This window comes from Abramis brama, assembly GCF_963993115.1.
Source record: "Abramis brama genome assembly, chromosome: 24".
Lineage (NCBI taxonomy): Eukaryota > Metazoa > Chordata > Actinopteri > Cypriniformes > Leuciscidae > Abramis > Abramis brama.
Genome location: NC_139986.1, coordinates 3,587,546 through 3,611,275, shown reverse-complemented (window position 1 = coordinate 3,611,275; position 23,730 = coordinate 3,587,546). Strand labels below are relative to the sequence as shown.

Sequence of the window (23,730 nt, the reverse complement as noted above, 5' to 3'; positions counted from 1 at the left end):
CACAAATAAAATTAATACTTTATGTCCATATACTCTCTCTCTCTCTCAAAAAAAAAAAAAAAAAAGGTACAAAAGCAGTCATTGGAGTGGTACCCTTTAAAAAGGTACATGGGTAAAGTACCTTATTTACCCTTATAGGCCCACTGAAGTGCCTTGGAGCGCATAGCTTTGTATGATACATTGATGTCATTTCCACTGAAACAGGAAGCTAAGGCGGGACATATTGAATGGCTCCTCCTCCTTTTTCAAATAGCCAATAGCGTTTAGTTTACCTCACAGACTGCGAGTCGTACTTGACAGCACCATGGAAGCGAATCCAAGCGCTGATGACACGTTGGATTCAATTAATAGTAGAGGTATAAATAAATGCTAGCCATTTAATTCCTATCCAATGTACAGTTGGGAATAAAAAACGGAATAAAACTCGAGCAACCGAACACACATCTCCAACCAGTGGCATAATTTTGTTTTAAAAAGTGGGTGGGACAGGTGTGTGTGGGGGGGAGGAGGTTGCTATAGAATTCTAAGAATAATGTACAATATATGTGTACATTACAATAACAATTATCAGAAAAAATAACATTACGATGTCCAGAAATCAATTTCAATAGTACATTGGGTTTAATTCACCATTTAATGAGATCTACTGTACTAATATTGTTAGTGTCGAGAATTTTCACGGGAATAAATTCACAGATCCGCGACTGAAGCTTATACTTTCATGGGCTAGTGGTATTACTTTTGCCAAGCTTGTCAGAGGTTCTTGGGTTCTAATCCGCACTTGTATCGTTTTTTTTTCTCATCAAAACCGAATGTTTATTAGTGGTTGTATGTCAAGCAGGGACATGTTTGTGTGCATTTAGTTTTGTGATTTCACCGGAACGAATAGTCTCCGCAACGCAGTCTCCGAGTGAAGACAAGAGAACACTGTATCCACGCCACTGATAGCAGCTTGATTTCAAAAACAACACATTTCAGTGCTAGATCGACTCTTATTTGACTAACAAACAAAATGAATGCCCTGCTAGTTAACTGGAGATATTTAATTTATTTGTATTATGTACATCCGTGCCGCGAGTTGTTTCAAAAAGTGGTCGGGACAATATCGACCCTGGCAAAAACCCCTATTGCTCCGCGAGGTGTCAACGATGGTCTCTTTGACCAGGTGGTGTTTATAGCATGGGGGGCGGGACTCTTTACATTCTAGAGAGCATTTGATTGGACAGAAGATGTGATGAGAAGCTGAAGTCTGCGGTGACGTCATAAAAATCCGTGACCCATTTGAGGGACTGTAAGTTTTGAATGCTTATATCTCCTAAATGCGAATTTTGTCATTGGTTTGGAACACACCAGCTTATTCATAACATTAATCCTAACATATTCATATTAAAAGCTAAAAAACTTAAATGTTGATTTCAGGGGGCCTTTAAAGGTTGATTTTAAATACCTAAATAGTACATATTAGAACCTTTTGAAAAGCTACTTTCGCAGTGACAGCTTCGTACTATTTTTTTCTGAAAGTGTACAGAACTAACTGATACAACCTCAAAAATAAATAAAAATTATGGCTAAAATGTCCTGGCCAGCTTCTGTGAAAGTAATATGGGTTATCTAGATCTATATATGCTGTAAACAATCGTTGCTTTAATCAATTCAGCATTTAATACGATACTTCAATGCTCCAATTGTGAAAGGTTATAAATTATAGCAGCAGACACCTTGACTCTGTATATTAACTTGGTTGTAAGAACAGTCTGGCAGGTCAAAACTCAGTAAACAGTCTAAATCAGAGCAGAAGAGTCCTGAGGCCTATACTTTGAGATGAGAGCATGAACCAGCACGCAGGAGACAGGAATTTTTACTGTGCCTTGTGGCGACAGGCACCTGAACAAAAGTGTGTTCTATGGTGCATTGATGCAAGTAAATGAACAAAAAATGACAGAAGAGGGACTACATATGAATATATGTATTGAAGTCTCTGAGATGACATATGTCAGACTAATTTACTTGCCATCACAGATTGTGATATATATCATCTATCACTTGTTGCATGTGCTGATGCAGACAAAAAAAAAGCCTGATTCTGCAAAGCGTGGGAACCATTTTCAGGGAACATTTATCTTTGTCTGTGACACGAGGTTGAGAACTTAAACTAAGAGTCAATAAATCAACTAATCCCTGTTTTCTACCATAAACAAGTCATCCGTCAATTAAACGTGCTGATATTAGAAGCCATTAGAATAATGAATACTGTAGTCAAAGTGCACTGATAGCAAGTCTGTTTCACATTCAAATCTTTGATGTGCAGAATGCACGGCACTTTTTTTTAAGCTTAACAATGTTTGCCTTGCAGAAGTGCATACTTGCTTCTGCATTGACCTCCTACTTACCGCAAAGCTTTTCAAGTCAGATGTGTATGGGTCGTTAAGTTCTGTTAGTATAAAGAGCAGAAAAGACTAGAGTGATCTTGCTCTTTTAAGATACAGAAAGCAGTGCAATCTGGACCCTATCATTAGCCATCAAAGTGGCTATAGGCCTGATTTCCATCTCAGTCAAGAGCCCCTGACTCTATTCTGACTCTTCTTTGGGGTCATTATTGAGGAGTCACCTTGCATCACTGTTTTATGCAGTCACGGCATTCATGATTGCCAACTGAAAATCTGTTTGTTAGGAGTTTGGCAAGATCACTGAGAAAAGCCTCATTTAGATCTCAGATGAGATTATAGAAAACTGCCAAAATTCTGAAGTCTGCAATCAAAAGAAGAGATTTCAAGATTAATTCTAGCATTAAATTCCTCTGAGCTGTTTTCTTCATGAATTATATAGCTCTAAACTCATACTGTAGCCTATGTCAATAATCATCTCATTTGTGTCCAATTTTACTTCTAAAGAATTTTAGAAGAAATATCTGAGACAAAGACCTCTGGGTCTGATTAAAGTCAGAGCACAGAGTTAGAATAAATAATTGCACTAAATGTAATGGTAAGTTTGATTGTTGAAACATGACCATCATACTAACAAAAAAGGACCACTATTACAAAGAAAGACTTGCATATTTTTTCTTTATCTGCAGCTCTCTCTCTCTAAACTCTAGATCCAATTAAACAACAGATTTTAGCTTACAAAGTCTTACTTGAAAAAACAAAACAAAAAGCAGTAGTCAAATGTGTTATGAACATGTAGTAAATCATGGCAATCGTATAGAACTGTCAGTGTCAACAGAGTTTATCAATGGAACAAAAACTCATTATGCAAGGTCTCTATAGTGTGTTTTCTTTAGGCGAGTAACCCAATCCAACACACCTAAGTTTCACTCAGACATTGCATAACCTTTGACACTAGCAAATGTTTCTTATCCTTTGCGCTCACACTGATCCCTCGACTCTTCAACCATGCCTGCAGAGTCACTACTTTGACCTTTGAGAGCTGAAAACAGAAAAATATAAATAAGTTACTGGGTTACAGCTTATTCACTTTAACTTTCATATACAGCTGTAGAACTGATTTATATTTAAAACCGCAATAAATAACTAGACAGAATCTGCAGAATTGGTTCCCATCTGCAATGATCTTCTAAAACATGGATTTAAATATGGTACAAATATGCTAAACTAAGCAATAAGTGCTTTAATTTTATGGTCGCATTAAATATTTAAATTGATGAATGATTATTTGGAATGTAGTCAAAAGTTTGGGGCAAGTAAATCTTGTGTGAATCTAAGATTTTTTTATATTTCTGAAAAAGACGTTTCTTATGCTTATCAAGGCTACACTGTAAAATACAGTCAATAGAGTAAAAAAGGTAATATCGTGATACATTTTCTATTTTAGTATATAGTATATTGTAAACTGCAATTTATTCCTGTGATCAAAGCTGAATTTTCAGCATCATTACTCCAGTCTTCAGTGTCACATGATCCTTCAGAAATCATTCTAATATGATGATTTGCTGCTCAAGAAACATTTCTGATTATTAATAATGTTGAAAACAGTTGTGCTGCTTAAATTTTTTGTGGAAACCCTGATACATTTTTCAGGATTCATTGATGAATAGAGTTCAAAAGAACAGCATTAATTGAAATATAAATCTTTTGCATCATGTTTTCTAACACGAAATGCATTCACTGATTAAATGTAATAATTTATTTTTAAAAAATCCAAACTTTTGAACAATGTGCATCTTGATGCAAACCTCTGCTAAGCGCTGTACACTTATTTTTGTTCATACTGTCCAAGGGCAGCCATCAAGCCATAACATGGAAGCAGAAATGGCAACAATACATTTAATACAGATGAAAGATCTGAATGGGTTTTTATATGGCTTGCACCTGTTAGTAGCCTCCATCATAAAGAAAATATACGAGCTCATCTCACTCAGTGACATTCAATCAAGACCATGAACACAAGCCAGGCTTGTAATGGATCTCATTTATATATTTTATAGGTGCCAATGAGCAGTCACTTTGCTGTTATTTAGCAAACTATTTTGCCTTGCTAAGATGAAACAGTAACTACACCAACACTGAAACTAAACGGTTTATTGATTGAGTTTTAAAGATAATGAGATGTTATTTTGATTAATATTTCCTTACTAAACATTATATATGTGCAATTTAGAAGAATATATTATAAGTGCACTAATATGCCAAAGTACCTGATTGTTCGTCGCATACACTTCCACACACAAATCCTGCACACTTTGTTTGGGCTTCTTCGGTTTTGACTGAAACGTGTCTCCCTGAAAGATGGTGAGACAGGATCCATTAGAAGCACTGCACGTCTTTCTTTACAACCCATATTTAATCATTCATATAGGTTCATCAATTATTTTTTGGAAAACTACACCAGTTAATTTCCCTAGTCTTGCTAAATCTTTGCCCTCAATAGACTGTGTAAGATGTGTAAGATGTCTAATGAGAAATACAGCAACTTAGACAGTAAATTTGTACATTTTCTAAGTAGGAAAATGTGAGTGGTGTTTGCCAGTGCAAAACTTACCGTGCATTTACTAAGGAATTGTTTTTAAAGAATTAAAACCATATTATGTCTTTTTACAAAGTCTTGATTTTGTGTTTGGGCTCTATTAGAATAGTTTTTCATGCTTGAATGTTCAAAAAACACATTATTTTTCACATATTTTACATTGTTGCAGCACATTTCTTTCCAGTCTGTCAGTAACGCTCTGGGGTGTGAAGTGACGCAACTCGCTGCTTTACTACCATAGTACGATGCATCATTGAAGAAATCAACTAGCTAGTCACAACTATTTCACGAAACCGTATTGTCGAACATTGGTCGTTCAACCACGTTGGTTAATGATGTCACACACGTAGTGGAGTAATAACTACTTTTAATGAATCTGTTTGAGATTGAATTAATGCTAGATGTTTTGCTATAAATTACGGACATGGCATCTGAGGAATATTTCTCATTTATCTCAGTTATTTTTGCTTTATTTCCAGATTCAATCATAGGCTCGTTCTTACGTACTAGAGCACGTTCGCACATGCGCACTCTTCAAAAAAATGACGCTTTAAATCTCTTGACAAACTAAAAGACGTAAATGACATTTGTATGTATTCTAAATAAAAGATACAGATTGTACTGAATGTTAGCTTGCTTATTTTGCTCAAGATAAGGATTTATTTAAGTCCACATGTCATGCAAACAAGAAACTGCTTCTAACCACAGGCCGAGAGCTGTTGTTCCAAAAACACAACTTTGCGATGCTGTTTGCGAATGTTGGAATGATGTTTTCGGGAAACACCGACTCGTTGAACTCTGCTGATGACGACGGTACTTGTGACCATAGTTGGCTAACGATGCTTTCGGGAAACGCACCCCATAGTTCATGTCTCTATGAAGCCCCTCCTTCTGAAAAGAACACTGTGCTCTGATTGGTCGGCTGGAGCAGTGTGTTGTGATTGGTCAAGCTCTTCAAGTTTGTTTCGGAAATGTCCCGCCCCTTACCATAACTGCCAGTTTCAACATACTACTAACTAACTCAACCAGGCCCCGCCCCTTTATTCTGCGTATGCAAAACTCAAGACTACAATGAAGGTGTTACATGGAGTTCAGAAACAGTGATTTAGAGGATAACTCCCGCTGGAGGGACTTTGTAACTTTGCAGAGCTTTTTTAAGCTCAAACAGCATCATTGACAATGTAAAAAAACATTATTTACATTTTTATGCATTTGGCAGATGCTTTTATCCAAAACGACTTACATTGCATTTCAGGGTACACATTTACATTCTTATCAGTTCTTGCTTTCCCTGGGAATCGAACCCATGACCTTGGTGTTGCAAGGGCCAACGCTCTACTGTTTCTAGAGCATTCTGATTCTGATTTACAGCACAAACAGTGCAGAACAAACTGCTGTTTGGTTGCATTGCTTACTTACCCCTCTATTGCTGGGGATCTCAGGCAAGGTTTGGGTCTGTGTCTGTACTAAAGGCAGGGGTGGGAGAATCCTATCGACTCCGCTGTTGGTTTTTTCCTTACTCTTACAGCAACATTGACAATGTAAAAAAGCATTATAGGTTCTCTTTTAGTCAAACTGCTTAGGAATCGAACAGGTATCATTCTGATTTATAGCACAAAACAAACTTCTGTTTGGTTGCATTGCTTACTTACCCCTCTATTGCTGGGGATCTCAGGCAAGGTTTGGGTCTGTGTCTGTACTAAAGGCAGGGGTGCGAGAATCCTATCGACTCCGCTGTTGGTTTTTTCCTTATTCTTAAGAAATGGTAAAGACATCCGCCCAGGGGCTGGAGGCCTGGAGAACTGGTTAGAACGAGCTGGTGGTGTGAAAGACGATGACAGGCCAGTCGATGACAGAGGCTTGATGAATGCTTTTAGCTTCTGTTCTTTCACAAGGATCTCGGTCGCGTTCATGCGGTGGGTGTATGGTTTGTTTTTGAAGATTGGTACAAGCCTTGGTCTTGGAAGTGTAGACTGTGACTGGATGTGAGTGAAGTGAACAATTGTGGAAGAGGAAGAGGACAGAATTGCCAAGTTGGAGGAAGTCCAGTCTTTTTGGTCAAGCGATCTGGGTCTCTCTTTCTTTTCAGTGTGTTTTCCAGTTGAGTCACACTGACTATTGTGGTTTTTTGCGGTGTCCCGTGGGCATCTGCTGGGAAGCTGGTTCAGCACAGCCCTGCTGCTGCTTTCTGTTGTCACGTTTACAGGCAGGGCCTCAGAGGACTAGAAATGTAAGGAAAGAAAAGTCTGTGAATGGGAAAATACTTGCAGAGAAAAGTTCAGTGTAAATGTGCACATGAAGAGCAGGTTAGACGCCATATTGAATTTAATACATATGAAAACGAGGTCGTGGCGGATAGAGTCCTAGATCATGTCATTTTCACATCTCCTAAAGTCCCCCATTAGTCAATAATTGTATCCCTTAAAACTCATCTTTGATCACCAAAATTACATATTTAAACGTTTTTTTCCCGTGAAAAAAAATTATTCATGCCTTAAATAGCTTGAATGTAATTCTATCCCCTTGTTTCATTTATTATACCTGGAAATATAAATATGCTAATTAGCCCCGCCTCCACTCACTCACACCAGCTCAGAGATTCACTCGGTCAACTTACTGAGGTAAACGCTGCACAATGGTGTTTTCTTTACAACATCGGACACATAACGGTAATTAAAGGAGACATATCATGTTTTTAAATTGTTCCTTTTTACATATAAATCATACATTTGTAGTCTATATAAAGCGGAACTGCAATGCTTGGGTCTGAATTCCTCATTATTATAGCTCCACAGGCCCCTTTTCTACCCCTTTTCTGATGTGCGTCTGAGAGCAACTCGTTTTGGTGCGGTCTCTTTAAATACAATTGAGACACTTCATACCCCGCCCACACTCGGTTCAACTCCACCCCGTTCGGCCATTTTTGTAGTTTGATAGCAGAGATACGATTATCTAGCGGCACAGAAACTTTTTATTCACACGTTATTAACAAAATGTCAACAACGGAAAACTTGTCCAGCCAGCCTTACATGTTCGAGCCAGAGTCGGAGCCGGAGCGAGATGAAAATGAAGACGACGAACCTGCAGAACAACGTCTTCATATGGATGTATCGCAATGGTGTGTTACTGTATTAACACATGAAACTTTGGTCTTCCGACCTTTTACCACCGTGTCGATTTATTTTGATTAATATGTGCGAGGGAGAGAGAGCAAGACAGCGTCTAGTTTGGAGACGGTGATGTCTTGTTTACACTTTCGTCTGGCTCTGAAGAGAGAGAGTGAGCGCGCGACCGTCTCTCTCTCTCTGCTCGTTCTTTCAGTTAAACATGCGTCCTGTCACAAGCGCAGCAGTTCATCTACATTAAACGGTGTAATGAAGCGTGTGGGTTACTACATCCAACAACCGAACATTTTAACTTACCCTCTTGTAACTTCTGCATCCTTTAGCTTGGACTACAAAATTGCAGCGAGAAATAATAATGGCGGATTGCTCGAAGTGTTGGGCCGGAAGTCAATGTCCTTATTTGGCAGTTCCGCTGCAAATACTGTGACGTAATAGTTCAAAAAACGTCATAGATAACAGAAAAATCGGAACAGGTTGAAAAATATGACCAAAACAGAATATAAAGATATCAACGAAGCACCTGAAGAGAATAATTTCATATTTTCTGTACTTCTAAACACTCCAAATATACAACAAAATGCATTTAGGGGTAAAAAAGTGCATTTGGCATGATATGTCCCCTTTAATATGATTAGCCTTTTGCTTGACTATGTTATCAAACAGCTAATAGTGTGTTGCTAATGCTACACAAACCATGTTCCCGTTCGCCATCTCAGAGTCTCGGTATCCTTAGAAATGCTTTGAACAACTCAGAATGTCAGTGGAGAAATGATATAGTTCATCATAACATCGTAATATACATCATACACCCGCTATATTGCGAAATCTACCCGATTTTTCATATCAACAGAAAAATATACCGGGATAACCTGGCTTCTCTTGAGACTTCACTGCTTCAGGGCGGTCACAGTTAATGAAAAAAACTAAAGCCCGCTGGTATTAACGTGATTGGTTACAAGGTAGTTTGTGACGTCAGAAACACCAGTGATTTTAAACCGTGTTTTTGTGTTAAACCGTGTTAAACTCTTTTTAAGCAGAAAATATTTAGCAATGGTGTCGACTTATGAATTTGCACATGGTTTGTCTTAAAGCACATTAAAAACACCACATATAAACAACATTAAAAGCTTGATTTTCACCACAGGGGGACTTTAAAACTGTTTCATGGAGTTTTTGTCGACTGAAAAACATTTCGTCAGCTGAACAATCTCTATGTTGTTAAACAACAGTGCGATCTGTTGAACACACTGTATTCTATTCCTCACAGACTCGTTTTCATTCCTGTCAAAAATTATATACATGGCGCTCCACTGACTAAGGTCTATGGTTGATTCTATGCTGTTAGAAACTACAAATGTCTAAAAAATTAACTTTTAAAGGATCATTTACCCTTAAAGTTAAATTTACCATTATTCTTTTATGAATTAAGTTTGAGTATGATCAGAATGATAATTTCTTCAAAAAGGCCAATATGTAAAACTCGAGTTCAAAAGCTCTTTTTGATTATCAAGAGACATTGGGTCTCATTCACTAAGCATGTGTACTATTTTTTTCATGAGACGTTCCTCTGTGCATATAAATACGAATAATCCACGCAATTATTAGTGAATGAGACCCATTGTCTATTGGGGGACACTGCAGCCGTGGTATCTTAAGCCAAAACATTAACTTTATAATATCTATTATAACTTATAAATATAAATGTAAATGTAACTATAAAATAATACATTTATTTTAACTGATATAATCTCTATATCATCTCTAAACTCTATAAACTCTAAAAGTGTCTGTGTAAATGCAATTTTTAATGATCTGATGACATTAAATGCTTTATCATATCATTTTTTAAATCATTATTTTTTTATTTTGCCTAAAAGAAACATTCCACTACAACTATTCCATTAATATTTCAATAATTTTCCATATTTAATTTTTGATAAAAAAAAAAAAAAATATGGTACTGTTCCAACATGGATTGCAACACTTGAATGACGCATCATGGCAGACTCACTCTACCTCCAGATCTCTGAGACAAGGAAAAATACTTTCTCGATAACGAAATCTGTAAGGTTCCTCTTAGTCAACTGATTATTTGTGTTGAACAAGTATGTTGATAATGATCCTGGAGCTAGTATGCTTTTCTGCATCCAACATTAATTAAACAGTCAGTTAATCATTACTGCCTAATGTTGCCATTATCAATCATTATAGTCGATGAGATTAATGAAAGCTTCCTCTGCGCCAGATTTCCATCTGTACCAACACAGGGAACGGCACACATAGCGTTTCAAATCACGTTTTACAGCATTTGTCAAAGTTTAATAACATCAGCCCTCAGCTCTGGCCAGTATAAATTAAACCTTAGCCCATCTGGCTGACTGTTAGACTCTCCTCCATGCGCCAACAACAACTACATGGAAGAAATGATCTAATGTAGTATCAGATATTGTTCTTACTGGAAACTCTTACTTGTATTCTTTGAATTAAATGACAAGCGTCAATTATTCTACAAACTGAGAGATTGTTTTAGTAGGCAGACCTCAACACTTCTCATTTGTGTGTGAGGTAATTCACTCTACTTTCACTGTGAGTTTAGGCAAGCTATTATATTTTGAGAAAATGTAAGATTTCATAATTCATCCACTAAACAAGGGGTCTTTAATCTTGAGTGTTTACAGTGTTTATGGAATTAAATTCACAGATTTTTTTTAATAATACCTATGGAAGCTTGTTTCCACCACAGAATAAAACATTTTAAAAGATAATTGCGACTTTTTATCTCACAATTGCGAGTTTAAATCTCACAATTCTGACTTTATTTCTCAGAATTGTGTGATATAAAGTCAGAATTGCGAGATATAATGTCAGAATTGTGTGATATAAAGTCAGAATTGCGAGATATAATGTCAGAATTGCGTGAAATAAAGTCACAATTGCATGTTATAAAGTCAGAATTCTGACTTTTTTTCTCGCAATTGCGACTTTATATCTTTATATCTCGCAATATTGATGTCTTTTCTCAGAATTGTGAGATACAAACTCACAATTATGAGATATAAAGTCCAATTCTAAGGAAAAAAAATACTTTTTTATTTTTACCTCAGAATAGTTTACATCTCACAATTCTGACTGTATAACACGCAATTGCGACTTTATATCATGCAATTCTGACTTTATATCTCCTAATTGCGTATTATAAAGTCAGAACTGCGAGATGTAAACATGCAATTCTGAGAAAAAAAGTCAGAATTTCAAGTATATTTCTCGCAATTGCGAGTTTATATCTCATAATTCTGACTTTATAACACGCAATTGCGACTTTATACCATGCAATTTTGACTTAACACAATTGCGACTTTATATCACGCAGTTCTGACTTTATAACCGGCAATTGCGACTTTATATCACGTAATTCTGACTTTATAACCGGCAATTGCGACTTTATATCACGTAATTCTGAGATAAAAAGTCAGAATTGTGAGATTAAAAAGTCGCAATTACCTTTTTTATTTTTCACTCTGTGGCAGAAACAAGCTTCCAATAAATACTTTAGGGAAACAGAAAAACAAAATAGAAAATGTTCTATACAATAATCTATGCAATTACATTTTAGCTATAGCTGACATCCACAAAAAGTAAATCAATCAACTGGGGTGCCAAATGGCTTTTTTTTTCATAGTTAATGAGACTAAAGCCCGGAAACTGAAGAATGTGATCAGGAAATAACACAAGCCAGACCTGAGTTACTGACACATATGTGCATCACCCTCCAGGCCACGTCTTTGACAACATTTTTGTTGGATGATTCTGGTCTTGTTGAACGCTGCGATCATTTATAAGCATTGCATGTGCAGTGAAGTGTTTTGAGATGCTGTCTCATTTGATCTCTTATATTGGCGGTTGATGTATTTACGTGTTCAAGGACTTCAGTCAACAACAACATTTCAGATTCAAATTGATGTAAGATTGGTGTAAAAGGAAACATGCTTATCATCGGTCTGTAACTGGCCAATATTTCTTTTAATTTATTCACCATATTTAATCAACTTTTTACTAGATTCTACTTGCGGCATGACACATTAATTAAAATCAGAACATAAACGCTGTATGCATAAAGAATTAGGAAAATGTGCAAAATCCTGTATAAAATATTTTTAGCTTTAAATTAATTTTTAAATGAACTCCAAAAGTGGGTAAATGCAGGTTTTAATGATCTGATGACATTAAAGGGTTTATCATATTATTTAAAAAAATAAAAAATAATAATTTTATGTTGCCTCGAAGTAATCTACTGAAGCTCCAGATTTTTCCAATTAACATCAGGACATAAAAGCTGCATGCATATTAATTAAGATAATTTGCAAAATGCTATATATTTTTTTTTTAGTTTTCGATGGAGAACAGCATGCCACATCACAAGACACGGCAGCTTCCTAAAAGTATTTAATGTCTACAAACCCTGTTTCAATCAAAACCCACAGCCAATCAGAACAGCGTGTGGACGGAGTCAGCCAATCAGAACAGTGTGTGGGCGGAGTCAGCCAATCAGAACAGCGTGTGGGCGGAGTCAGCCAATCAGAACAGAGTGTGGGCGGATATTACAAATATTACACCATTTAAACATTATTAAAAATACATAGCCTACTGAGTTACTAAAACAATCTTTGTCAAAGAATACACTTATATAAAGAATACACAAATATAAAATCTGGATAACACATGCATCTCAACGGCTCTGGAACATCCATAAAGGAACACGTCCAGTTGCATCTGTGTTACAGATGAGCATCGCCATAACAAATTAGACAATGTCAGATGTAATACTAAGCAGCTGAGTGCAGAACTTGATGTCAAATCCAATTGATTGTTACTTTATATTTCTCAGCAGGAGTAAGCAGAAGTCCCTGAGTAATGGCATGTTTGTGTTTATGGACACGTGTGTGTATGCAATACCTGTGTGACTGGTCTCTTCAGTTCATTGCTGTAGTAGCAAGGCTTGCAGGTGATCCAAGCTGAGAAACCACACACACTCTCCAGTACAGCCTGCAGATCTGATGTGAAGCTTCCCAGCACCCCCTGCAGGTCCACTCTGGGAAAGCACTGTACTGGCTGAGTGCGGATACAGCACAGCGGATATCTGAGCAGGACGTCAAGGATACATATCTCTGACTGCCAAGATAGAGAAAATCACAGCTTTCCAAAAGAACAAAGCGGTTATAAATTAGATTGTAAAGCTGCTATGCAAATGTGGCACTATAAAAAAATGTATACGTGTTCCTAGTCTTTAATTTGTCCCTGCAATGTGTGATGTTATACAGACCTGATTCCATATGTGCACAGAACTAGCACAAGTGTGAAAATGAGGTTTATGTAATATTCATATTGAGAAACGTGTTGACTCAAAGCAGAGACTGGGATGAAACACAGATGAAGGCTGCTACTCTTACCATTTCTTCAGTTTAGAGTATGTGTACTGTGTACAGAATGCAGATTTTCTTTATGTACACAACCGTTTAAAAGTTAGGGGTCATTAAGATTTTTTTTTATGAAATAAATATTTTCATTCAGCAATAACGCATTAAATTAATGTAAAATGACAGTTAAGATATTTAAATTGTTACAAAAACATCAAATAAAATTTGATTTGTTCTGTTTTTGTTTTGTTTTGTTCATTTCCTTTCAAGAATCCTGAAAAAAATCAGCATATTAGAATTATTTCTGAAGGATCATGTGACACATGATGAACAGAAATCAGAATTTCACAATATTACCGTTTTAATCGCCTGCATTTTTGTTTAAATAAATGCAGCCTCGGTGAGGTATAAGAGATAAAACACTTGACTTTCCATTTATGAAGCAACACGTTGGAATCATTTCTATTTTGATCATCCCTTTCTTGATTCATCATTTGATTTTGGCATCAGTTTTTACACAAAATAGGATTAAATATGCAAAATATCCATGCAACCATTAGATAACTGTACGCCACTCACAAAATTAAACATGCAATGTAATGAGGTCACGTGACAACAATGTATCATACTAATGTATGCAATGCTGCATGATGCAAACTGTTTCACATGCTGGCAGTGTTCAGTGTTCAAATAAAAAATTCTCAAGAGTTCAACCCAATTCACTATGACTACTTGCCGGGCTCATGTCCACTAGGTGTCATTATCATGCTGCATGAATGTCAGCTTAAGTCTAAGCCAGACCTCTGTACTACTTTTCACATTCAATTTGTAATCCAGCAGTACAATTTACACTGGCGCTCAAAAGTTTGAATGATTTCTGATCACGGATCATGTGACACTGAAGACTGGAGTAATGATGCTGAAAATTCAGCTTTGATCACAGGAATAAATTATATTTTACAATATATTCAAACAGAAAACAGTTATTACAAATGTAATAATATTTCACAATATTACTGTTTTTACTGTATCAAATGCATGCAGCCTTGGTGAGCAGAAGAGACTTCTTTCAAAAACATTAAAAAAAACCTTAATTACTTTTGACCACCATTGTGTGTCTGAAAAACAATTTTTGTTTCTAGCAACAATGCCTTTAATTCATTTGTGATGCTGTAAACAGAGCACAAGCATAAAATGACAAAAAAAAAAAGTGTTTTTGGGCAAGTTTATGCCATTTTACTGTGAGTAAATTTTACACTAAACATGGATGAAATCAATACCTTATTAGCAGGAAACGGACAATAAACGAGAGCACCTGCCTTTACTAAAGGATACGTGAACGGCTTGTCACCGATTAGTTTAAAGTACACACTGCAGTAGATGACCTCCTCTTCACTCACTGAGGGCAGCTGATATCCATACTAAACCAGGAGAGACACAGTTAATGAGAAAGAGAAAAATAAGTGAATAGCAACGTCGGAGAGACAGTTACACAAAGACAGTTTAGTGACATTAAGTAATAGACACAATAAAATCTGCACTTAAAACTCTGTGTTAGAGTATATTTGTAAGCAAGCGAGCGCTTCAAACTAAATATTTGGATGTGATTTGGTTTTGAACAGATGGTGTGTATACACGATATAAATGAGCAATCGTGCATGTCTGCAAATACATACAGTACAAATGCTGTTTGATAAAGCCAAGCCTTACGAGCCTGTTTGCGATCAAAGGTTACATTGTGACCTCTAATCCAAACAGAAGTGGATCAGAGTGCTCAACACACACACACACACATTGTGTTTTATGGGAAATTTCCATAGATGTAATGGTTTTTATACTGTACAAACTGTATATTCTCTCCCCTTACACTAAACCTACCCATCACACAAAATATTCCGCATTTTTATATTTTCAAAAAACATCACTTAGTATGATTTATATGCCGTTTTCCTCATAGGGACCAAATAATGTCCCCACAAGGACAAGGATTTTAGATTTTGCCATCTTTGTGGAGACATTTTGTAGGGTTTTGTAGACCCCATACTGTAGGATTTACCAGGATGCAACAGGATGACAGTTCATTTACAAACTGTGTCAGACACTGAGACACCAATGATCTGTAAATCGTTTGCTCTAATTTAACAATACAGTAAAACTATTTTGAATTTATTATTGCATTATGATGCATTTGGTGGTTAACCAGAGCAATTACAATTACTACTGCTCATAGATATTAAAGTGTGGAACAAAGTCTCAACACCATGTTTACCATGTTGTTCCAGTGCTTTTGAAGCTCCGTGTAAGATTGAAATGGGCTTTCCTGTGGAATCCTGCGACTGATGCTAATGATTTGGCCTTTCTTCAGACTGCTCTCACACACACACACACACACACACACAGACAGACAGAGAGAGAACAATGCAGGAGAAGTATTGATTCATTGATTCATAAATCGAACACTGCCAACTAAAGAGATTATGATTTGTTCCCTGCATGATGGCCCGTGGAGCAACAGTACAGCTCTAGAAAGTAACTGTTGTAAAAGTATAACGCGTTATAAAGCAGTCTAACAGAACATGCACACGAACACACACCTCGGCAGAACGTGGCACCAGTTGTTTGGCATGACCGTATGCAGCACAGCATTATCAGTATGGAGGAAGCTTTTCACCACAGGAGCAGGAATGTCAAAATCATTTATCTGGCAGAAGACAGAAAAAAAATAATTAATATCTCACACACTCACACAGAAACAATATTGCAATCAATAAAAGCTTTGGCCATTCTATGCCTTGCTATGAATAATCGGTCTCATGTTTGTCTTTTTTTTTTCTCTGATGGTTCCTTGCCTCTGTCACTTTTGGTTTGCTTAGTTGGGGACACTTAATATATTCAACAATATTATTGATCTGCCTGTATTGACACCATTATATGAGAATGAGTTGAATGATGACATTCTCCAGAGCGGCTGTATAGATAAATTAACTCAATTAATAACTTTTTTACAACAAAAATGAACCATCAGTGGACTTTGACACTATTTTCTTCTAGATCTGATATACAGCCGAAACAAACTTTGTTGCATTATTTTCCTGTTATCACTGTAAAGCTGCTTTGAAACAATCTCTATTGCAAAATAAAACTGCTATTTCTTAATAACTGATTTCGTAATCATGGAAATTTGTATGCAAATATATGCTCTGTGTATCATAGTTGTCTATGCAGATATGTATTATCATATATTTAAAATGTATTTATTTGTTATGAATATACTTGTTACAAATATAGTGCATTATTGAAGTTATTATCGGTTTGAATAAAACATCTTCATAAAACCTTTACATAAATGAATTATAGGCCTGGTTTCACAGAGAGGGTTTAGATTAAGCCAGGATTAGGCCTTAGTTCATTTAGGACATTGAAGTATCTTTTATAAGCGTGCCTTAGAAAACACATCACTGATGTGCATCTTGAGACAAATTTTAGCCCAAGACTAGCTTAAGTCTTGTCTGTGAAACCGGGAGTAGATGTTTTATTTATATTTTATTTACTTTGCAAATTATCTTAACTAATTTAAATTATATTTTGAACTAACTTTAGTGTATTGTATAAATCATAAATTATAAAAAAAAAGTTATATAAATTATAAAAATTAATTTTAAGCCTATGTGTGTGTAATGTGTGTATATGACAGATTGATATGATTAATTTCTATATTATATATTTATACACCTCATTTATACGAAAATGTATGAAATAATATTACATTTAAATTAATACTTATATAATCTTATAGTTGTAATAAACGTACTGAAATACATTTATGTATAAATCCCAAATCAATTCGGATTATAATGACTCCTCAAATTGGTTTATATATATATAAAACCTTACCGATCTATAACCTTTGACCTTTAGTGTATATATATATATACTACCGGACCAGTCAAAAGTTTTAGATCGGTAAGATTTTTAATGTTTTTAAAAGAAGTATCTTTTGCTCACCAAGGCTGCATTTATTTCATTAAAAATACAAACAAAAACAGTCATATTGTGAAATATTATTACAATTTAAATCAGCAGTTTTCTATGTGAATATATAGTGTAATTTATTCCTGTGATCAAAGCTGAATTCTCAGCATCATTACTCCAGTCTTCAGTGTCACATGATCCTTCAGAAATCATTCTAATATGATGATTTGATGCTCAAGAAACATTTATGATTATTATCAATGTTGAAAACAGTTTTTTACATTTCTATATATTATGATATTATGATGAATAGAAAGTTCAAAAGAACAGCATTTATCTGAAATGGAAAGCTTTTGTAACATTAAACACTACCCTTCAAAAATTTGGGGTCAGTAAGAATTTTTATTTCATTTTTGGGAGAAATAAATAAAATAAATCAATACTTTTATTCATCAAGGATGAGTTAAACTGATCAAAAGTTACAGTAAAGACATTTATAATGTTAGAAAATATTCTATTTGAAATAAATGACTTTATATTAAATAAATATAAATAAAACTTTCTATTCATCAAAGAATTTTGAAAAAAAATTGTACACAACTGTTTTCAACATTGAAAATAATAATGAATGTTTTTTGAGCATAACATCAGCATATTAGAATGATTTCTGAAGGATCATGTGACACTGAAGACTAAATTCAGCTTTCATCTGAGGAATACATTACATTTTAAAATATATTAAAATAGAAAACAGTCATTTTAAATTGTCATAATATTTCACAATATTACTGTTTTTTTTTTTTTTTTTTTTTTTTTTTTTTTTATCAAATAAATGCAGCCTTGGTGAGCAGAAGAGACTTCTTTTAAAAACCTAAAAAATCTTACCGATCTAAAACTTTTGACCAGTATATATATAGTAATCCAAATCAACAGTAACAAGCAATGAAGAGAAAAGCTTTTCTGTCTCCTGTCTACTCAGCACAATCAGGATGACGAAAGACAGATAAGTGACTAAGGCATAGACATGAACTGAGGCAAAGGTATAGCGCTTGACAATGGCAGTAACTCTGTTCATAGGTTACACGAGGCGCAGGCTGGAGGTTTGACTTCTCACCACAGCTGGGGCCAGTCTGACCGCGTTGGCTTCCACACTGACACACAGCTGGGTCTCGGTGATGCTCAGCTCAAGCACTGTGAATGAATATACAAGAGTGCAGACATGAGCATGAGTCAGCGAGAGTGGGAAAACACGTGTCTGTGTCATCATCAGTTAGTGAGTGAATTGTAAAAGGCATCTAGGATTTAGGGTAGGGTTTAACATGACAAAAGTTAGCTTAAAACATGACTCAGACAGTGCTAACGATTCTGGGATAAAGTGAAAGGAGTAGCCTACATTATTCAGAAGTAGGCCAACAGTTGGTGCGTTTCCATAACAGATTTGCACAAAACTTTTGCGATTTTTTTCTAAATGTCGACAAAAAACGATTGCAAAATGACGGCGTTTCCATGCGACTAAAACACTTGACTCATTTTTTCCTCTTGAGATAATCATTCCAGAAATCACAAATCACAGCCACTGCACTAGCCATTACTATTAATCGAAGGAGACGTATGTGTGTTATCCAAGCATTAATGGTAAGGAAAGACCCTTATACTTGGAGTGGCTGATGTTTCTGGGTGTTTCTCACTCATTTCTGCTTCGAGGTCTTGATTGTGGCATTTCTTTGAGGTTTAGAATCCATTATTCCTGTAATTATTTTGCCTTTTATGAATTTAATAAAGAACTCTGTCTCGTATTCTGTCCAAACACACGGCGTCATCTACGTCAGGTGACCTGGAAATGAGCAAAAACTGTTTCCATTGCAGTTTTGCGAAATAATTTTTACGAATTGCCTGAAAAACCTCCTCATGCGCGCGTAAAAACTGTCTTGCGATAAATGGGAGCTTTTGCGAAATTGACGTGTTTCCATTGGGCGCATTTTCAATTCGCAATTTCAATTTGCGCAATTTGAAGGGTAATGGAAACGTGGCTTCTGACTATGTTAAAGCTACACTGTGTAGGATTTTCTCCCATCTAGCGGTGAAAATGTTTATGACTACCAACTGAATATTACTTTCTAGCCCCTCCCATTCCGAGGGCGTTTTAACTCCTACGGTGGCCGTATTATTTAAAATCTGCTGGCAGTCGCGCGTAATCTCCCCCTCGCATTCGTCACGGTGCCACCGAGTTTAAAAACGCGAAAGGCGAAGCTTGGATTTCCAGGTATGTCCCTCTTTGGCTAATGTATTTTCAAGATGGAGGCGCAACATGGCTGCCGTCATTCAAGCGACTCGCTCGCATGTATTCTAAATGGCAGATTCTACGCTTACGAGAATACTTGATTAATTGGTAGAAGTAATTACACATTAATGAGCACATTAATGAGTGTTTTTTGCTAAGAATCAACTTAAAAAATTACACAGTGTAGCTTTAACATACACCCAAAAATGTGATTCTGAGTTGTAGGCAATATTGCGATTAAACTTTACCTTCAACACAATACTTAGATCAAATTGATGCAATTAAGCTCATAATCATAGTAACCATAATCAGAGTGATAATAATCAGTAAACACTCATGTACGCACTTAAGTGCGCATGTGCTTGTAACGTTCACGTATGGTTGTCATGCACAGATTCGTGTACATATAGCAGAAAAGACGACATCACATTTTTGTGGTGTTCATGTTGACAACGATGCACGACATGAATATAATGCAGTATTGATGGTCGAAAACATCGAAATGAAGACATTTAAGCGAGGCGAAAACATCCTATATGTCCATATTAATGTGTTTTTCATTTGAGTAAGTCGATTAAAACAGTGGCCAGTAACAGGCCTACAGTGTGTGAGGTCATCATGTATGCTGTGCATTGGGGTATGTGAATAATGGCAGTAAAAATAACCACAATTCTTAGTGAATAATCAGAACAATAAAAATTGTGTATAAACGGGAGTGAAGAGGTTTGCTTGTGTGTCATGTAAACATCTTACTGAGATTAAGTCCTTTCTGGTAAATAGTCACATTATTGGTGCACATGTAAACATAGTCAATGAGACTCTGGGTCAACAAAACAACACAAAAAGTTGTTTTCACTAACAGGAATACATTTATGTGTTGTTCTAAGTACTCCATCATATTAATCACTCCCTGCCAGCAATCAAGAGAAATCACAGTCTAACAATGTGAACACAAATGGCAGTGTCTCGTGCCAAAGTATACAGACGCCTCCCACCTACCAACTGCATTTAGCTTTCCAGAGTCACTGAGGAAATCCTTTCCTGGAAAAGAAGGAAAAAGTCAGTAATACACTTAGATCAGTGTTACTCATTGCACGGCTCGCCAAGCTTTAATTTATGGCTCGCATGGCGGTAAATAATACGGTGATATGATCATGCAGTCAATACAGATATTTCTTAAAAACATGTAGGGCTATAACATAACCCATTAAAAAACTCAAAGTGTCAGCTCTATTACAAACTAGATGTACCGCATGGCGGTACAAAATATGACCGCCGCTCAGGCCTGCACTGGCTTTCCACAAAAAGAAATGAAGTGGAGCAATTTGGCTGTATTGCGTGTTTATGTATATACCTAAAAAAAGTAGTAGTATGTGCATGTCTGTCTGTGTGTGTGTGTATGTGTGTGTGTTTGTGTATGTGTGTGTCTGTGTGTGTGTGTGTCTGTGCGTGTATGTATGTGTGCGTACATGTGTGTGCGTGTGTGTGTTTGTGTGTGTGTCTGTGCATGTGGATTTGTATGTGTGTGTGTCTGTGCGTGTGGATGTCAGTGTGCATGCTTGCGTTTGTTTGTATTCCTGCATGTGTGTGTGTGACAGTTAGGGTTGCCAACTTCAGAAAAGGAAAATGCAGGACAATCGTGGTTATTTATAGGAAAATGAGGGACACTCAAAATATTTGTACTGTATCACACAGTGTACGTCATTTCAGTGTCTGCAGTTAAGTTTGTGTTTAAAAGGTTATCAGACATAAACACATTTGTATTGCTTAACCTATTTATGTATTTAATTCTAAAAATAATTTGAATGTCATACATGAAAAAAGTCACATTACAAACAAACCATAGTTCAAAATAACTAAAATAGAAAGCTTTTTTAACATTATACACTAGGCTTACAGCTCAAAAGTTTGGGGTTAGTAAGATTATTTTTTGGGGAAAAAAATAAAGAAAGTAATTGCCTACTTTTATTCAGCAAGGATGCATTACATTAATCAAAAGTGACAGTTAAGATAATGTTACAAAAGCTTTCTATGTACTTTCTAAAAGCTTTAAAACATTAATAATAATCAGAAATGTTTTTTGAGCATATTATTCCCTCAGGTAGATTACATGTTTTCTTGCGTGGCTGGATGTTAGACTCATGAACAATAATCACGTTGTTTGCATTCGCCAAAATTGATTAGGCGAAATCAAAACGTGGACAGTGAAAGGAAATTACCGTTAGCGCGAGACGAGTCCGGCTTGAAGCGGAAGCGACCAGACGGCAGAGGATGTTCGCAAATCAAACAATGATTTGTCTCAAAACAGTGATTAAAAAAAGCTGTGATTGGATGATGACAGGTGTCGGTGATCATTCTCAAGTGTCGTGGTCAGCACTGCTGCTGTTGCTGTTGTATCAGTCAGTGGTTTATCAGCTTGTCAAAAAACGGGACACGGGAGGTCACGCAAGGGACAAATAAATTAGGCCCAAAATGCGGGACGTCCCGCCTAATTCGGGACAGTTGGCAACCTTAGTGACAGTATCATCCTAAACCAGCAACCCTTCGCTCAACACCACCATCTACAGGCCGATGAGTGTACAGTCACTAAATGTGCACATAAATGAATTTATTTTATACCCCCCCATGGATGAAATTCTACGAAACTTAGCATACCCCCAGAGGATGTCAAGTTAATCATACACATGAAATATGGTGCAGTTCTGAACATCTCAACTGAAGATAGGGGCGATTAAAGCAGAATAATATTGCATTTTCATTTTTTATGGGAGGGGTGCAAATCACAAATGAGTGATTATGGGCTAGGTTGATGTGGGCCCTTAAGACCAACATACCATAAAAATTTCTTCATCCTCGGTGCCACGGTTCAGGTAGTTATTTAGGAAAAACTGCATTTTTTGGGTTTGGGGGGGCCCAGCGCGGGGGGGGAGTGGCCCCCGGGGACCAAACAAAATTTTTCCGTAAAAGTCTAGTGGGGCTACATGCCCACCAAATTTCATGTTCCCCGGTGTTTCGGTGTCCCTGGTATCGTTGACGAAAAATTCAGTAGATGAGAAAAAAAAAAAAAAAAAAAAACTTTGACAATCCCTATATGACCGCTTTCGCTAGCTACGCTAGCGGCGGTCATAATAATTTCCATCGGATTGTAAGGGGTGGTTTATTCCTTTCGTTAATCCGATTTTTTAGTCTACTGTTTAAAACAAATAAAGAACCTATGTAGGAGAATGGTTATAAGCGCAAACAGCGGGAAACTTTGTATATTCGCATGTCTTTTTTGAAGCTTGTGACATAAAAACACGCACATCAACCCGATGACGTTGAGCATTCATGTGTAAACTACACTGAAAAAAATTTGGAGTAGGATTTACTTGAAAAAAGCTAGGCAACTTTTTTCACTCAGAAAATGCTAGTAAATTTACAAAGATTTGCCAAGTAAAAACCTAAACATATTCATCAGTAGCTTTAATTAGAAATCTTTAAGTTAAATTTACTTGGAATATGGAATTAAGTAAACTTTACTTAACCTAGTTAAGTGAAAGTAACAGAAAATAAGTAATTTTAACTTGGCTAGTAAAATGTTGATTAATATCGATTTAGTTGAAATTTTCTTTGCATTACATTTCACTCAAACAATAATATTGAATTATACCAGTCATTTATAGTATGTGCTTTACTTAGATTATCTAAGTAATTTATAATACAGCATGTCAGATGTTAAGCATCATGTGAATGCAAAGACCTCAATACTTGGTAGACAATACACAATGACGGTAACATTTGATGGATCGTTTTTGTGTTTGAATGTGTCATTTTGAGCAGAAAATTTACTCGAAATGTCACAAAATGGCAAGTTACTAATCCTGACAACAAAAGCAATGATAAAACAGTGTAAATACAGCTGGAAACCAGTGAAAAATTAACCTCATTAATTATTCAAGGTCCAGTGCATGATGGG

The 23,730-nt window shown here is 36.1% G+C and overlaps 1 protein-coding gene across 1 annotated transcript in view; it reads right to left on the bottom strand.

Annotated features, from left to right (window-relative positions):
• Positions 1–3,043: 3,043 nt before the first annotated feature.
• The window catches only part of cUnh18orf63 (chromosome Un C18orf63 homolog), a 32,555-nt gene continuing 11,868 nt past the window's right edge, over positions 3,044–23,730 (bottom strand). The window contains exons 6-15 of the mRNA XM_084103007.1: positions 20,775–20,816; positions 18,609–18,685; positions 16,117–16,223; positions 15,792–15,888; positions 14,858–14,943; positions 13,062–13,245; positions 6,636–7,205; positions 6,403–6,504; positions 4,655–4,738; positions 3,044–3,426 (exon numbers count right to left, since the gene is read on the bottom strand). Of these exons, the coding sequence (XP_083959133.1) occupies positions 3,304–3,426; positions 4,655–4,738; positions 6,403–6,504; positions 6,636–7,205; positions 13,062–13,245; positions 14,858–14,943; positions 15,792–15,888; positions 16,117–16,223; positions 18,609–18,685; positions 20,775–20,816 (1,472 nt within the window). The 3' untranslated portion in view covers positions 3,044–3,303. The remainder of the gene's footprint in view (positions 3,427–4,654; positions 4,739–6,402; positions 6,505–6,635; positions 7,206–13,061; positions 13,246–14,857; positions 14,944–15,791; positions 15,889–16,116; positions 16,224–18,608; positions 18,686–20,774; positions 20,817–23,730) is intronic.